Below are 18,728 nucleotides of genomic sequence, written 5' to 3'. Positions count from 1 at the left end.
ACTGTATCCACATTCACGCTTCCCAGCTACCCCCAAAAAAGAGCGCCTACAGAAACGTAAATAAGCGCTGATGCAGTGCAGCGATAGGGCTGCTGCCATGTCTAGCTTCCCTGTTTAGGGTGAGGTGGGAAATGGAGATGTCTGAACCATAGCATTTCAACACCATGCTGAGAGTTTAGGATACACGGGTTATCAGGACATGATGCGGGGCAAGATGCTATTTCTTTTCCTCTGCATTTTCTGATTGGAGAGACTTGCGCTTTTTCCAGGGCACCTGACCAAAAAATGATGGATTTGATTTGTGATTTCACATGGGAGCTGCTGTGAGTCTTCCAAAAGCGTAACCTAATGCTGGTCCAGGTACGATGTTAATTTTTAGGGGTATGCTATTCTCAGCTTGGAGAGGTATAGTCTGCTTTGTTATGAAGAGACAGCCCTCATTCAGCCCATCTAAGATTCCAGATTTTTTGACATCTATTATTTTAGGCTTGTCCTGTAGCCCTTTGGTTTTTGGCATTGGGGTTTTGGTGGTTTTTTTTCCTTTTTTGAGGGACTTAAAATGTACCTTTACCTACAAAATAAATTTACACTGTGACAGATCTGATAAAATTTATTATTGCTATATGAACCTTTTTATCATCAGTTCTTATGGGGTGGACAGCAAATCATTATTACATTGGAGGGTATTTTACCCATTTTAAAACTAAAAACCTGCATAACCCAAAGTAAAAGTGTAATGCACTCTTTGCTGTGCATAAAATTGCCAATAATGAATAGTTAAATAATTCGCTAAGTAGGAGGAGACCTCTTACTAGTGGTTGCTTCTCCTGACCTCCTTCACTTCTATCCCAATCATCTTTTGTGCTTCTACAGTACTTTGTGGTGAAGTTCAAAAGAGGAGAGAGGGAGGGAATGAATACATAAAACCCGTTAACTGAATTCTTCGCTGTATTTTGATGTGGAGAGAGCAAGGGTAAGTGCGGAAAAACAGAAACATGAGATGTCTGATCCCAGCTCTGATTGCCTTCATAATTAGTTCTAGTGCCAGGAATGTTTTGCTGCCGGTTTATATAATAAGCTAAAACTTTCTGTAGGATCTTATAAAGCAGGATGGTCACATACAGGTGTCTTCCTCATGGGAGCGGTAAGCACACAGCTTGCTGCAGGGTATGGAGGGTACTCTGTTGTACCAGATGGGGCTAAGAGAGGCCCTGATGTGCTTAGTCAGGGATTAAGCTTCTTGTGGCCTGTCCTTAGCGCCAGATTTTGCCATAAAAAGAGAAAGTGTTCCTTTAATCCCAGCTCTGAAGATGCTGCTTCGGGCCTTTATCTTCTATTGGCTGCTCAGCAGCCCTCAATGTCTTTGGATCACACAGACCCATGGAGACAGATTTTGCCTTTCATTTTCTTCACCTTCATTTCTACTTTGTAATGTAAGAATTAGAAAGAGCACAGTCATGGTGTTGTGAGGGTGCTATAGCCATAGGTAGTCTTTATGTAGCAGCTTGGAACATGCAAGGACAAAGTACAATAGCAGTTGTTATTGAAGTTTTGAAGAAAGATCTCTCAACTCTCAAATTTTTATCTTTGGCGGTATGCTACAGTTTTTGTCCAGTAGGATTTCCTTTTCTCAAAAGAGGCCTTAATAACCCATTCTTATTTTTTTTAGTAACAACTCCTTCTGTAGTTCCTCCTACCCTTAGAAACCAAAAGCACTGTTGAGCGATGATTCCATATACACCACTGAACATATTCTCCATACTCTCTATTGAGATGTCAGTTTTAGGGAAAAGGAGACTGTCATTCTGGTCAGCTGTGCTACAGTACTAGAAGATAAGCTAGGTGAGAAGACCTCTACATATTTTTAAGAAATCAAACCAAACAGGCAACAGTAGAGCAATCTTTGGCATCCATGCGTATTACAACTAGCTATCCTCTTTTAAGTTGTCCGACCTTACTTAATGCATGCATTAACAAAATGAATGAACAAAACCGATTTTGGCTTACTAGCTCTTCAGGAATTATGTTAATCTCCTTTTCAGAACAAGGTAGGAAGGTCAGAAAGGAATTTTTCATAATAGCAAAATCTAGCAAACTCACATCTAAGAAATGACAACTTCTAACTTAATTACAGTCTACTTTTTATTCAGCGTGGAGATACTTCTGAGTAATGTGTACACAGAGCTATTGAGCACATAAGTATTTTTAAGAGCCTAAATTTTGCTATTCCAAATGTAAACTTAACTGAACAACTGCTTTGCTTGGGTAAATTAATAGTTTTGATAAGAAGAATCATTCTGCCCCTGTCCAACCACTGTTCACAACATGCTTACTACTCACCCCGCTGGCCTGTTTGTTTCTAGCAAACACATTTTCCATGCTGTAGCTTTAAATTCCAAATAATTTAATAATTATTCCAAATTCCAAAGTAATTCCATGATTACAGCAACATATTGACTGGTTTTAAAAATACAAAATAATGGAGAACATCTGTACAGGTTAATCTCTACATCCTGAAAAGGTTCCTGGCCAATTAGGACAGCATATGCAAAAAAATCAGTTATGTTAAAATCAACATGTAAGGCACTTCTGTTACTTTTCAATAAAGCACATTGCTGTCTGCAAGTGAAAAATGTGACTGTTAATTATACACAACATTTTTTTGAGTTACATGACTCAAGTGTCTTTCATGTCCACTAAAATACTGATCAGACACATCCTTACTTAGCCTACTCTGGGACTTAGCGAGGGGCAGGGCTTGACTGTTCTTAGGCCCATAAGGTCACAGCCTCGATACTATAGCTGCTTATTCTATACCTCCAGTTGTGCATTCCTTCTGCTCGTTAGCCTAAAGACTAATCTGTAACCTCTATTCTTGATCAGCGGGAACTGTTGTATTTGCACAGCAGTTATGCATGTAATAGCTTGTGCACTGAAGCCTGTTGGTCATACGTAACAAATCTAAGCGGAGTTTTGCCAGCATTCGAAGTACAGGATTAAACTTAATGCATTGTTTCACTGATAGTACCACAGGGGGGTGCAAACTGCACACGCAGCCCTCACCACTGCCTCTCGGGTGACAAAGCATGCCCAGAACAAGCATTTAGGAGAGCAAAACTCATTTCTGCCAGCGTCTATGGTTTTCTCTATAATCAGGTGATAGCAGCAGCCGCCTGAGAGTCAGGCTTGCTACTGTGCTATAAAAGTGAGCTGGTTTCCAGTAATGGGGATGATTTCAAAGAAGTATGTAGTATACTTCTTGTAAGAGGGATTTGGCCAAGTACCAAGGCATGACTTCCTTTGAGGAGGGAAAGGACTGTTTGTCGTAGGTGAGGCGCTGCAGAAGATCAGGTGGATACTAGGTGGAAGATGGAATAGCTGGAAAATGGTGTAAGGTAACACACAACACCATATATCAGATAACCCACCCCTAAACAGGATCCGATACCCTCAAGAACGCCAGTGGGTTTTGCACTGTCATTTCTCAAGGCAGAAGCATTAGCAGAGGTCAGGTTTTAAACTCAGTCAAGCAATCCAGCTGGCAAAAGCTGCTGAGAGGCTGATACCGAATTATCATCATATTGCAAAAATTCCCCAACTTTATGACACATCGGAGATTGCACTGGCCAGCTGAATTCTAATGAAATGTCTTGTGCTTCCACATCTTATCTTTGAGATTTTCCCCTGCAGTGGTCCTTTCGTGTTGGTTTTTGGAAGCTGTTGGGAAGTACAGGTCAACAGTGACTGAAATATAAATAACTCATAACTAAACTGAAAATTCTATTTCACTTACACTAAACTATCTCAGAATTCATGGAATACATTTTCTTTTCTTTCATTATATTCATTGTGGGCAATGGATAAGTCTGAACAGAAGTGAAGGGTTTGAATCATGGTTTTACCAAGTGTGTTTCAACAAAATTCTTCCTAATTTAGAATATCAGTTGAATGTAACAGGCTATTTTTGTACTTTAACATCCCAGATTGAATGATATTAAAGTGGATCAACTTTTAAAATACAATACCTTAATAAATTTAAGATAAAATCTAGGGCAACTGAGTGTTCCCATTAGTAAATCTTTACTACTTTAACCTGATTAGATGATAATGCAATGAGGAATACAAACCATCCAACGTATATAATCAGGCTATACAAGTCCCTGGGGACTGCATGTTGTCAGAAATGATAAAAATTCAAAACAGACACACAAATTAAGTATCACATGCATTTTGAGCCTCTGATTGTATTTATACAAGGAAATTCTGATGCTTTCACAGGCTTTCAAAAGGAGATGGGATCTTCTCTGAATGCTAGTAGGTCAATCTCTACCATTCCCACACTTGGAAAATAACCTTACAGAGGCAACTTTCATGAAAGAAATAGGTTATTTGAGCACATGAAATTCAAATGGATCAAGGGCTAGGTGCACGTATGTACTTGGACATTGTAATACAGTTTTGTAACATCAAACTATGTTTACTGGATAACCATCTAATTACACATCTAAAACTGACAAGATGCAAAACTGAGGTTTTGGTAGGAACTAAGTAGTCAGAAAAACCTGGTCACCCAGGATGATGCAGCATCAGGGACACAAGACACCCCCAAACCTTCTCCTGAAATTGGTCTTCAGTCATCCTTTCATTACAGCAGAGCACACTAGATTCTTTCGAACTACAGAAGCAGCAAAGCAGCTGTTTGCCTTTTCCTTATTGTCTTAAGCTTGAAACCTAGGTTCAAACCCTCATTTCCCAGTAGCTAGCCTAGTTGTGGGATTGGTACAGATGAAAGAAAAAAAAAAAAAGTTCAAGATTTCTTGCTATGGAATGAGAAAGAGGAAGAGGGAGCGTAGCACTCTGCGTCACAGCACACAAGGCTTTCTGGGGAGAAGGAAGTGCTGGTTCTGATCCCTGCGCCGAGGACTGCTTATACACTCTGCTTTAAGTAACAACTGGGTAAAACATTGAAGTAGTCCCTGGGTGAAACGTGTGCAATGGAGGCAACAGAAACCACAAAGCACCTCGTGTACCAATTCCACAGAGATGTATCAAATTTCAAGCAGTTATTGGTCTGAAGTGATACCATCTTCTAATAGCTAGGAAAAGAAATTAGTGAATATTATGCTACAACAAGTAGAGTTTCTGTTTCGTATACTTAATTTATCACTGATCTCTTTCAGGAGCAGAAAGTTGAGAGATGCTCCACATTTGAAACTCTCCATTAACTGTGAGATGAGCTAAGGGATCAGACACTGTGAAAATAATCTCCACTAATCTCAACAACCTTATCATAAGAGAGAAATAAGGCATTTAAAGTATGTTGCTGTGCAAGGAAAACCTGCTTGTTGTTTTTTTCATTTTCAAATGAATACATTGAAAAGCATGGCATAACCAAGACCTGTATGTAAGGGGGGCCAAACAACATTCAGCTTAAACTAGCCATGTTATGGCACAGCCATCAGGTCTCTTGAAAAGCTGCTTTGTGAAACTGTGCTAACAAAAAAAGTGTTGTGTTTGGTTTTTTTTAATTAATAATATCAACATGACAACCCTGATATGTTTCATATTTAATCCATTCCTTTACTCCTCACCTAGTTCCTCTGTTTACTTTTTCAACATGAATTGTAGGACTTACTCTTGAAATCGCTTACCTACATTATAGAAGCCAACAGAAAGGTACTGAAGGTTTTGCAGATGGGAAGATAGTATTTTTAACTTTTAGTGTCTGGGAAGCCACAGTATGAGAAATAGGTATTTTGGTTGAGTTTTATACTAAAACCATCAGCAAGATATGTGCTGCTGCTTCCATTATAATTATCATTATCTTGTTTCAAAATTAATGCTTCATAGATATTAATACCTAAAATGCCAGAATTTCATGGTCTCAAACTCATTAATTATTTCTGTAAAAGAAATGTGTATGCCTTAGATGACTGCTGTATATAACTGTTGCAAAAAAAATTCCCATTACCTACAAATATTTTTTTAATTAATTTTTAATTGCAGCTATCTTGCATCCTTTCAGATCCCCCTAGTCTGCCAGACACAAAAGAGAATAACACAGCAGAACAACTAAGGTTTGAGGGAGACACACAGAGTCTTGTCTGCTTACTATGCCTACAAGGCCAACTATAACAGAGGAAGAGTCTGGAATAAGAAATCATCTAACTTCAAATCCTTTCCTCAGCCTTCTAAGCTTCTCATTGGAGATTATGTTATATTATATATAGGTTTTAATAGCAAACCAAATTACTCCTGCCATAAAAGATGTATCTGAGTATGAAAACACTCTGGACATCAAAGAGCAAATTAAAATTCTAAGTAGCTTTTGAATCTCTGATGGGCACATCAGTCTTGTTTTCAAGAAAAAAATAAAAGGAGGACTTAGAAGAATTTTTTTCATTGACATAATGAAAATCTAAAACACTGGTATTGATATTCTTTATATATATAATATATAAATAAAATAGCTTTTAGTGACAACTGTTAACGTTCCTGACTGGTAAGTTTGCCTCCTTATAAAATTAAATACTCATTTGTTTATTTCAAACTGTTTTAATCCCACGTTTTAAAACAAAGTTCTAAGACTTGATCAGTGATCAATCAACATTTAACTCTTTGAAAATACAGATTCTTACAATTACACAACACTAATAATACTGTTAATAATTATCAGCTTGTTTTCTCTTACAAAATCCATTTTACATTTCATTACATCACCTTACATTTCTTTGAAAATATTCCCTGCCCAAGGTTGAATTTTCTTAAAATTTTTAGTCCATGTCTGACCAAGAAGCCCGAGAACAAGATGATGAAAATATCCAGTAGTTATTTGTCAACACTAAAAAAATATCCCAGTGATCTTTTTTGAGAAGATGCTAGACTTTGGGATAGATGCTTCAAATATGAATATCCTTTAAGCTAGACATAGGCTTTTTGCCATCTTTGTTAAAAATCTGTCTACATTTGCCAGAGTGATAAGTCTTTGAGATATAAATATCATCTGCTATCCCTGGCATCAGGGAGTATGAAGTAAAGCTTTTAAAGTTTGGGTTTGATCTCACTGCTCTGACAAGAAAACTGCTCCAGAGCCTCCTGCTTTCATGATTTCAAGTAATCTTCCTCTGCTTGCCACCTGAAACTTATTTCTGGTCTTTTGTTTATTGCAACAATAGTGTTCATTTCCTTAAATACCTTTTTTGCTTTCCTGATGCGTGCATAGCCTGCATTGTACCCCCTCTCAGCCTTTTCTGGTTTTGCTGAGCGAGTCAACTTCTTTTAATCTCTCCTCATCTGCCGGTAGTTCTTCTTTGCAAAGTTAAATAGTTCGATTTAACTATTCCTAGGGTCCAGGTGACTACCAATATGATTTTTATCAGAATTCTTTTTTTTCTTTTTTTTTTTTTTAAACAAGGCCATGTTAGAATTTGTCAACTAAAATGTCTTCAGTGTATCAACTAAATTTCTTCAGATTGGCACCCACTAAACAAAGCCTCTCAAGACTCTCAGGGGTCTTAGAGCTGCCAGACCAATACCCCACCACCACAGACTGACCAAGCAAATTCCACCCTCGCAGCTCTTACCTCCGATGTCAGGACACCTACCATCCCCGCCGAGGAGCTGAGCAGGATCCTTCCAGCTTGGAGATACGGAGGCAAAACTAATCTTTCAGTCTAATAGTTACCTGCAGTGGTTGCAGGCTGATGGCAGTGCAGGCAAGAGGCAGGGAGAGCAGGGGAGGGCAGGCACCAGACTGGACAGGCAGGAGTCTGTTTTTCTTTTATGCTCTCCGTGACTCGCTCGGCTGTGCTTGGCCAGCAAGAGGAAGAAGCCATGCAGTCTGAATGCAGAGGACAAACACAGGAACCGGCGCGCTGGAGGAAAGGGCTGGAGAAACCCACTGGGACTGACAGCCTGGGGGACAAACACAGACACTGGCAGAGTCTGGGAGCTGCAGCTGAAGAGCCTTCAAGGGAACAGCAGACTCCATGGATGAGGACTAGAGGAGAAACGGACCTGCAAGGTAACAGCTGGGACCAGTAACCATCAGTGCTGGAAAGAGCGAATCAGGGCAGAGCTAAGGATCTGACATGCTGGCATGAAACCGGTCTTGCCTCAGCAAAAGGCTTTCAACAAGGTGCTCTGATGAACAAGGAGGGTAGGAACTGTGTGAGAGGAGAAGCTCTCCAAGAACACAGACAAGAGTCAAGGAAGAAGGTATGCATGGAATATGCAGCCAGCGGCCACAGGGAGACCCAGAAATCAAAGATACCGGTTGCACAAGTGCTTCAGAGCAATGAGATGACGGACCAGGTGAGCCTGGGAAGGGCTGTGCAAGGGGTGTGACATGGAGAGTGATACAAGGGCTGACAAAGTGAGAGGAGAAGGGCTGAGGTCAGCAGAGGAGTGAGGACTGGGCAGTGAGGAAGGAGCCAGCGGTGGGGCAGAGGCAGGTCAGCAGCAGGCTGGAGGAGACAGGGCAAAAAGAGCCGTGCTTGGGAAGAATGAGCACAAGGCGGCACATCCCCTAAGGAGCTTAGTAGGAAATGGAAATTTCACCCCAGCTCCAGCTATATCTGAGACTTCCTCTAGAAATAAATACCTGTTCCCCTGTGTTACCAATTTGTATGAAGGAACACAAATATCATCACTCTCTCCCTGAAATCAAATAGCAAATTTTTTGTGTTGTAGTTACAAGTGTCAAAACCTGCTGATAAGCCACACAATGGAGCTTTGGTTTTATGTTTACTTTTTTTAACAAGAGTAGGAAATCAAACACGAAGTTCTTGTTAAAATACTTTTCTTAAGGCTGCAAAGTCCAGAAGTAAAATACTACCAAATCCCAGAGTCAAAGTTCACCATGCAACCTTAGCTCAGCCTGTTTATTTGTACATCATGGTGCAGTTATAATGATGCGATCATATACTATTACATCCCCGGTGTCTCTTACTTAGTGCAAATGAGGGGTGATATTCGTTCCATGAACAGTCGTTCAATATTTTGTTTTGTCATTCTCTGTTCAATGGGCAGCCCCAAAACTCAACTTACTTCATGCTATTTAAATGCCGGTGTGATGAAGAAATTGTTATTTCATAGACTGTTTTGTGGTGCTCATCACTACAGTAGTATATGACTGCTTCACAAATACTAATGATCTTTCCCATTACACAGGATGCAAAACTGAAACCAGGAGGTCAGTTTTGTTACCTAGGTCAAATTGAGATGCCGGGGATCTGATTTTTTAAGAGTTACTAGAATTATGTATCAGTAATACTCAGACCACAGCGCATACAGAGTTCAGTGGTGAATGGCAGCTTGAGAACTTTTATAAACCCAACCATATGCTATGAGTCAGGCTTTTAGAAAATGGAAGATAAAAAATGTTTTAAGCCAGTTGCTCAGCACATTCACAGTGACCCTGTACCCACCCTTTAGTCTCCAAGGCAGCACTCAATGCTTTTTAAAGAAATGAGAGATCCTCTCCCTTCCTGCAGCCTCCTGTTTTATTCATTTACACACTTTACAACTTATGCAGCATAACTCCTACACATAAAAGTCATCCTAAGAGCACTTCCATCCTACGATAAATACAGAGTACATCCTGTGAAAAAACAGTACTCCATACAATTCAAGTCTATATGACAATGCGGATGCATAATCGACTGAATTAAAGCTGCACATGTAACCCTAATTCCAGAACTTCCTAATGTTTGAATACTTGCCTTTGCCAAACTATTCTTTTAACATAATACCCGTGTGTAGTGTTATATATAAATACAAATAGATAAGGGAGTCCCTTGCTATATAAAGATGTACTGTTTATGTGCCACAGTAGGATGTTACACAATACAGCTCTGAAGAGTGACTCCTGTGGCACTGAAGGAAAAGGAAACATCTGCATTTAGGCTCTATAATTACTGTGCATCTGTGAGACAATAACTGGCCATTTTAAATTGTGCAAATAATACCATCATAACAAAAATCAAACAAAAAAACCTTTAACCTGCCTTCAGCTACTGTACAAAATTTACTATTTATGGTCATTTACATAAAACTTTTTTTTTTTACAGTTAAGACCTCTAGCACATTTTAGCAGCTTAGGTTTATATTACTACCTATCAAGGAAGGATACTGGGATTTAAAAGATAAAAATTCTGAACAGTTAAAAATTTAATTTCTCAGTGAGGCTACACTGCATACATATAGTATAATTTTGTTAATGAACACAAAATCCCAGTTAATAGAAATCATGGCAAAATAAGAGTGGCAAAAAAACTATTACACGTTTTTCAAGCCAGAGTTTTACCGCTCTATTTCTTTGATAAAACAGTTGAAGACTATTTTATCTTATTCACTGCTAATTTAGTAACAAGTTAGCTTCAGCGCCAAGGACCAAGGGTGCACTTTAACCCTCTTTCAACACTTCAGATCAAACAGAGCCAGGCTGGTTTAAGCTCACATCCCATTTTCAGTAAATAAGCATTTATTCTGGGAATAAAAACTGATACAGACAAAATAAAAATCCTATGGAATCAGCTAACCTATCAAAGAGAAAACCTGCTATTTAAGAAGGCTTTGCCCACAAGTATAGGGTGATTTGAAACTGTGTATAGGAAAATAACACAGATTTGATGCTATTTCCAACCACACAAGTGCAAATCTCAGTGAATACACTCAAACCAGGCATGATCTGCCATCACAAGAGACAATTAATACCAATGACCTTAACTGTCCAAATAGGAGCCAGCACTGAAGTCAGTTAAGGTGCTCTAAATGTACATTTGTACTGTTACTGCTATGCTTATTTCTATGTGGTTTGACATAGTTGTGTCATCAATAATTATTAGCACTAATGCAATTAACTGTTTCTTTTGCACTACTTAATAGATGTAGTATCTTATCCATAGGAAAAAAAAATCACTGGAAAGACAATCCAACAATAATTTTAAGTCTCAGATCCAATTTTTAATATGTTACTATTGCACTTTAACAAAAAGTAGTTTAAAAGTTGTAAAAAATTACCTCCCTAGCCTAGTGAAAAAATCTGAACTGTCTAGGAGCTGGGCAAAAGGAGTGGAAGAAATGGGCATTTGCTACAGTGCAACAGATGAGCTGCAGGGTGGAGAGGGAAAAGCACCCAAGAGGAAATTGGGAGCAGGCAGCAAGGGAAGAGGTCACAGAAGCTAGCAGAGTCGCAGGAAAATGAAGTCTTTGTGTAAATTTTTATGAAGAATTTATCCGTGAGGAGTTATTTGCTATAAGAAAAGCAATAAACCAAAACAGTCCAAGAAAGAGATGTAAACAACCCCTTGGCAGGCATGCGTATGTTCAGAAAGAAAAAGAGGTGCCTTTGAAGTCAACCTAATGGCCACTACAATCTTTGTCTTTATTTCAAAGGTGACTGGATTTAGCATTTATAGTGATATTTGCAAAGATTCTACACACCTAAAATAGGTTCCTTGAGGTGTTTTAAGAAAATGTCTAAGATGTCTAGATGCTTAAATCTTGTTAAAAACTACAAATCAATCACCTAATAAACTTTTCAGGAGCTTCTCAAAATCCCCATCAATATCCTTTAGGTTTTTGTCCTTGTTTCAGCTGGGATAGAAATAATTTTTTTCCTAGTACCTGTAACAGGTAAAGCACTGTGTTTTGGATTTAGGATGAGAATGATGTTGATAACGTACTGATGTTATAGTTATTGCCGAGCAGCGCTTGCAAGAGCCAAGTCCTCAGCTCCTCACCCCACCCCAGCAGCGAGGAGGTTGCGGGTGCACAAGGAGCTGGGAGGGGACACAGGTGGGACAGCTGACCCCAGCTGGCCAAAGGGATATTCCACACTGTATGAACCATCCTGAACAATAAAGCTGGGGAGAGGTGGCTGGAGGGGTGGCAGCCCACGGCTCGGGGCGTGGCTGGGCATTGGTCAGTGGTTATTGAACATTTGCATTATGCATCACTTGTTTTGTATATTCTTTTATCATTATTATTATTTTCCCTTCATTTTCTGCCCTGTTAAACTGTCTTTACCAGACCACGAGTTTTACCTTTTTTCTGACCTGAACGGCTGTGTGGGGTTTAGCTGCCTGCTGGGTTAAACCACAACAGTCTTAAAGCAAAAACTGCAGTCCTTGTTTCCCTTTTATATTCATTCACATGTTCCCTCCATTTCTTCACTATGGCTGTGCTCAGATTAGCCTGGGAGAGGATATGCATGCAGAGTCTGGTAGCTTACAGCTTTGTCATATGTTTTGAGAACATTAATATAATGTTAATAAAAATGCTAAAGGTGAAAAATGGTAAGATAATGTTTTGCAATATTTGCTTCTAAATGTGTTCCACAGGAGACATAATTCAAAACAGGCAGATGCCTCCAAAAGGAAGAAGGAATCCAAAAGGAATGCAATCTATAGATTAAATAGTTAATATTGGAATTACCCAAATCTTGGGCAGAGAGATCAGTAATTTTTGTATGTCACCTACATTAGGTCATTCAAATATCACGTAAAGTACACCAGAGTATTGGAAAAGTAGTAAATAACACCAGAAGTATAAATGGAAATTAACAAAATGAAATGGCAATTATTTAATGACACACATCAAAAACTCCCAAAAAGCCCTGTAAAACAACTTCATCCATGTGAAAAATTTCATCTTAGGTAAGGTGTCAACTAATACCAAGACTTCTATAAATGATTTGGTATTAGATGTTTAAAAAAGAACTCCTATGTGTTTTTGTTACATAATTGTAATACTGTCTCATAAGTTTTAAGTCTTAAACACATAAATGCAAAAACCAGGATAGCTGAGTAAGACCATGGATGGGACAGCTCATGGTTTTACATGCGTTAAAAACTGATTAACTTTGCTTTCAAACTCGCATCATCTGTCTTTACAGTGCATGCCTCACTTCAGTCATGGGAGTAGTCTCAATAGACCAATGAAGCTGGTGGCATCAGTCCATTTTCTACATGTGTTCTTCCCAAACATCTAACCTCCCTCTCTGTTCCCTTGTAGTGATTCTTCACCCACCCCTAAGAAGCTAAATTGCTTCAAAGGAGTCTTTAAATAATTAGAAATGGGTTCATTAGGAGACACTGGAGGGATACCTAGGAGCAGCAGTGCTTCTGAGATCATTATTTGTCATCAGTTTATTCTTTGTAAATTACTTAGAGATACATTTTTTTTAACACTGTCTAGTAGATAACCACCTCGATTATATGCTGTCACTACACTACAGGTGTGAAACAGACCAGTAAGTTTGGATGAGTGAAGGGCAAGGCTTTTGAGTAGAAACTGGATTTAGCATCTGGTTATTTATGCCCCAGTCTCTGTAGTCTCATCTGCCGCACATCATACAGTGATCCTGTTACGACAAATGCAAGTGCAAATTTTGGTACTACATCTCATGGTCTTAAGTAATCCCTGGTGGCTGCACAAGTCAGGCAATTTAAGAGCCCTTCAAACTGTTTAACAATGGAGGTGTCAAAAGGCGCTGCTTTGACAGCATCTCTTTTCAACTATATATTTAAACATACAGGTGAAATCAGAATTTGGCAGACCTGTATGTCTAACTAACCCTGCAGCTCAGAAGCCATAATGTGCACAAATCAAGGCCATCTTTTGCTTCCAGGCCAGCACAGGTTAAAAAAAAAACATATTAGTAATTTGCAGTGTTTTATGCTTTTGCTTCAGAGCAGACCACTACGTAAAATATAAGTAGTATTTGCAAAATGCTTGTAATAAAACCCCTAGTTTAAAATTTGCCCTGGAGAAGTATTCCTAGACAGCAGCAAGCTCACAACAGGAGACTTTTGTGTATCCTTCCACGCTTTCAGAAAATTTAACTACCTATACAGAATTAACTACCCAATTTTTGAAAGGAGTGATATGTAACATTCCTCTGACTTCCATGAAGTCATGCTAATTTAAAGAACACAGTTCTGTTTCTACTCAAGCGTTCTCCATTGTGTTCAAAAATTCAAAGCATGCTTCAGTAATAGGTATCTGGACTCTCCTCAGTGTGAAGTTGGTGTAAAACTGTCACTATAGGGAACATTAGCACAAATAATACAGCCACCAATGAGAGGGTGACCTACAGGGCACAATATATAACAATGTGCTGTGAAAGGGGTAAGCTACACACCATTATGTTGACGTTGTGCTGCAGTAAGATGAATAAGATAAAGTGAAAATGGCTATGAACTCTGTCTGGTAAGGATCAGTATCAGGATGAAAAGTATTTAACGTCTTTATTAATGACCTTGAAGGTTTAAAAGAAAAAAAAAAAAAGACATTTTCAAGGAAAAGTAATGTTCTATTTCTGCAAACATCTGCTCATGTAGATTTTCAAGGGGAGCAATTGTTGTCTTCAGTGAAGTTACTCCCATACACACAATTACACCTAATTTATTTTTGTTTAGTTCTGACAGGATCAGGGACAATACTGGAAAGATCTCAAAATGCTATGCAGGAAGTGAGAAATAATCCAAGCAAATTCAGATAATTATAGCTGTGGCTAGGAAACTGCAAAACGAGTTCTAGACACAACAAAACCACCAAATAAGAAATAGCCTAAATTAGCAGGAATAAGAAAGCCTAGCATCTAAACATCCAACAAAACTTTTAATGAAGTATCTGAAAAGTCTTTAAGCATATAGCTTAATATGGCAACAGAACATGCTAACATATTTTATGACTGATTACTCGGATATTTCCTGGAGCAAACAAAAACCTTTCCATATAACGCTGTTTTATAGTTAATTTGGCAATACCATTCTCTCTTGTCAGAAAATCAGGACAAAAAAGCACAAGTAGGAAAAAGGCAACAAAAATGATCAGAAGAACTGCTTTATGAGGAGAAATTATGTATTCTTGTTACCAGACATCATACATCTTTTTTTTTCAAGTCATGACTAAGCAGGATATGGCCATAGCTGCCTACAGATATTTCCCCAGTGTAAACATCAAGACAACAGATGATATACTTAAAGTGGTTCAAGTGGGCAGAGCTAGGAATAACAGGAAAAGATAATGGAAAGAAATTATGCAGACTAACAAGAGCATTTCTGGCACTGAATCACGTAAAACTGTTCAAAGATGACGGACAAAAGTCTCTCATCTTTGAGACACCGAGACTAAGTGGAACGAAGCTGCGACAGACGGTGGGATGGACAACACTATGATTGCATGAAACTTCACAGCGCTGCAGGGATTCGTCATGGCATGAACCTTACTCACCCTGTCACCATGGCATTAATAATACATTCAAAATAACTTACTATATCCATGAGAAATGAAATTGGTGACTTATGTTTTCTGGATCATAGTCTAATAAAGATAATTATTCTTTTTTGTAGAAATGTGAGTTCATCTAGGCTGTAGAACAAAAGGCTATCAAAAGAACTATATAATGTTGCATAAAAGATATACTGCAAAAGCAATTTCAAGATAGTGACATAATGGTGACAGCACTGAGAGAAGTTTTCTCTGTGTCTGGGATTTATTACTGTTTCAGTGGTAGGTCTTGTCAGACACAGCACAGAACCATGAAACGACAGGAAAACCAAGTTATATGGTAACACTGTGCATTTTCTATTCTTACACTTCTTTTTTTCTTTGCTGGTCCTGAATTCCCTGACGTGTTACTGACTTTGGGGAAAAGCAGGGCTTTCTTAATTTCACTAATCCATTCTTCAAAGCCTGTTTTGCTGCTTACACCATTTCCACAGTTTTAGTTCTTTAATTCAGCACCACTGATGCTCTTTTTCCCACGTTGGTAATCAGCAGTCGGTAATAGCCTCACGATTACAGGCAGGCTTACCCTCAGCATAGGGCTACCATGGAAAAAAATAACAATTAAACAAAAAAGGGATTCGAAAAACCAAGAGCGGAATGGAAAATAATAGAGGAGATGATGGAAGAGATGAAGGAAGGATGACAAAGCGGGGCAAAGATCAGAAGCAAGTAATGAATAGAGAGGAGCCTGGCGAGAGGCTGGAGACCTAGTAAGAATGTAACAGTTACGGCCAGGAGTCTAGAGAGCAAGATAGGATGGGAGTGAAAGGGAGATGGCTGAGAAAAAAGGAAGAGCAGATCCTTGAAGTAGAGCAGAAGACGAATCCATCAGATCAAACTAAACCACAGAAACAGCAGCAGAGTAAAATAAATAAGTGGAAGCACAAGAGAACAGAGGAAATTGGGGAACAGTGAAGTGAAAGCAGAGAAACGAAAGGTATTGGCTGAAAGGTAGAAATTCTGGCAGCTGTGGCTTTCTTTTCTGTGCACAAGTTTCTTGATCTCTCAGACAATGTACTTCCACTAGGGAATGCTCTTTCTCAAACCAGCTTCAGAGGTCACTGATAATTCTTGGTGGTCAATGTACACAAATCTAGGAGAGGGTTCAGTTAAGTTGGAGCGACCTCGAGATATCTTTTTTAGGGTATGCTCAATAGTTACCTTTTTAATAATATTGGCTTAATAGAAGTAGTTCAAGCCCCTTAGCATTGGCACGGATAGGTTAGCAAATGCATCAAAGCCAGGAGCTCTCATTAAAAAGAGGAATGCATTGTGTCTGCAGGAAATATCTTCACATGCATTTACATTAGGGACTGTGTGTTTCAATGAATTGTCATATTTCCTCACTAAAAGTAGGTTATCAGTATTGAAAGAATTATGTTTAGATCAAGCTGAGGAGCAAAGAATGATAAGACTCGATACAAGTTTTGTTGAGCAGAAAGATTGTAAATACTGTATAAAGCAAAAGAGACCTCAAAATTGTATCTAGTAATGAGATTTAATATAATTTTGGTTCAGTACATAGAATCTCTGATAAATGTGATAAGGAATTTCAATAACATATACATGTGCTGTAAAAACCTGTTAAGTAATATCACTATAAAACTATCAAATTAAATATCTTATTTGAATATCAACTACAGACTGAACATTAAATAAAACTCAAAATTCAAAATCCCTCTTCATAACAGAATCTTTCGTAGAGGTATGCATCAACATCAAATGCAGTCAAACGAACTTGTAGCTAGATTCACTCAACATGAGAACTGAAAAGGTTTTAAATTGAGGAACAGAACATGGATGGCCCAAAAATTAGAATTCCATTACATGCCTCTACAATATACTTCAAGTGCTATTTATCCCTAAAGGTAGAATACTTACAGGTTTTCGAGTTGGGGTAACTTGAACAGAATGATAAAATTCTGGTTGAACTCGGCTGCTTTTCTTGATTTTTCTTTTTCTTACAGAAGTTTCCTGCTCACTTAGGTGGTGAGCTTCCACTATAGGTTGTGTTTCCTCAAGGCGAGGTGCTACACGTCTTCTAGCATGACGAGGACTTGATCTAAAGCCCTATAGCAGAAAAAGCAATCATCGTGTTTGAGATCTCCCAGAACAGAGCCATATAACACCACAAAAATCATACAGGACATTAACAACAACTTGAGGTACAAGCATGCTCATCTTTAACCCTGCACTTATACTGCATGTAACAATAAAGAGATGTTGCCAAGTGCTGTTAATATCACATCTGGTTTATACTTCTCAATCATATGTACTATTGACACAGCTAGCAGCAGTAACGCCTGTTGCTTTTCTTTATAAGCTCCCACTTTTAGTTATTTATAACTAAATAGTTCTAATTTCTAATTAAAATTTTCCAGGTTAATTCTTGGCCTCATGAGAAATTGTTTCAGGGAGCGTGAGCTGGAAAGGTGCATTCTTTCCTAAGAATGAAAGTGAAGAAAAACTGGTAGCTGGCAACACTTCGTTATGACTAATGGTTCTTGTTAAGAGTTCTGATGCTGCTGGATTTGGGGGGAGGCCTTACCATTTGGAATAAAATAATTAAGACAGAGTGCTGTCTTTTGCTATCATCTGAGAAATACATGTATATTTGGCCAAATCAATAAACTCAGGAAAAAATGCCCTTCACAAATGCTTTTTAGAGGCTGCTGTGAAAACCTCTGGGCATCATCCAGAATGTCTTAGCCTTATAGAAATTCATTCCTTTAATGGCAACACATATAATGCTAGCCCTGTATTGCTATCTGCAGAGCATTTACAATGAGCATTCTCTCATTTCACTGAGTGCCCTCATGAGCATGCACGAGCCTGCCATGCGTCATTTGTACTGAATACAACGTGCGTTGATATTAAACTTGGCCAGGTTATAAATAAGAGTTTCATTCACTTAGTCACATCAGCTTTCAGAATAAGTGAGCCAAATCTATGACCTTAGTGACAGTCTGCAGTTTAAGGACTATATTACCTTTCAAAACCCAGAATAGATGCAATAATGCCGAATTTTTCACCTTTTTTTTTTTTTTTTTTTCCTAGTAAAGTATTTCCGCTGAAGTCCTTATGGGACAAACCCAGCGCTCAGAATGGCTGGTCCATATAAAGAATCAAACTTCTGCAAGGTGAGATTTTAGCTAAAAGTGCAGAAATCTATGCTGTGAATCTAAATATCCCAAGTTCCCGCTAGCTGAATACTAGTGGGAGCAACAGATTTCCTTATAAACCTGCTGTTCTTTTTTTCCCCTTCCCTTAGCTTTTCCTTTTGGTTTTGGTGGGTTTTTTTGCCTTATAGGAAATCAGCCTAGAAAAGTTATGCTAAAATGTTAAGTTGGTAAATTGAAGCAATCAGAAGTCAGATGTATGGCTCTGTGCAAACTGGATTTACTCCTCTAATGTTCATGAGACCGCAAGGG

General features: G+C 38.6%; 1 protein-coding gene across 5 annotated transcripts in view; it reads right to left on the bottom strand.

Moving 5' to 3' along the window:
* DST (dystonin) overlaps positions 1 to 18,728 on the bottom strand; it is a 302,875-nt gene that overhangs the window by 269,662 nt on the left and 14,485 nt on the right. For all 5 annotated transcript variants that reach the window (XM_040599286.1, XM_040599277.1, XM_040599279.1 and 2 more), the window contains exon 3: positions 17,179 to 17,367. In XM_040599286.1, the coding sequence (XP_040455220.1) occupies positions 17,179 to 17,367 (189 nt within the window). The remainder of the gene's footprint in view (positions 1 to 17,178; positions 17,368 to 18,728) is intronic.

The sequence above is a fragment of the Falco naumanni genome, chromosome 6, assembly GCF_017639655.2.
Source record: "Falco naumanni isolate bFalNau1 chromosome 6, bFalNau1.pat, whole genome shotgun sequence".
NCBI classification, from domain to species: Eukaryota; Metazoa; Chordata; class Aves; order Falconiformes; family Falconidae; genus Falco; species Falco naumanni.
This window is presented reverse-complemented; position numbering and strand designations above follow the sequence as displayed.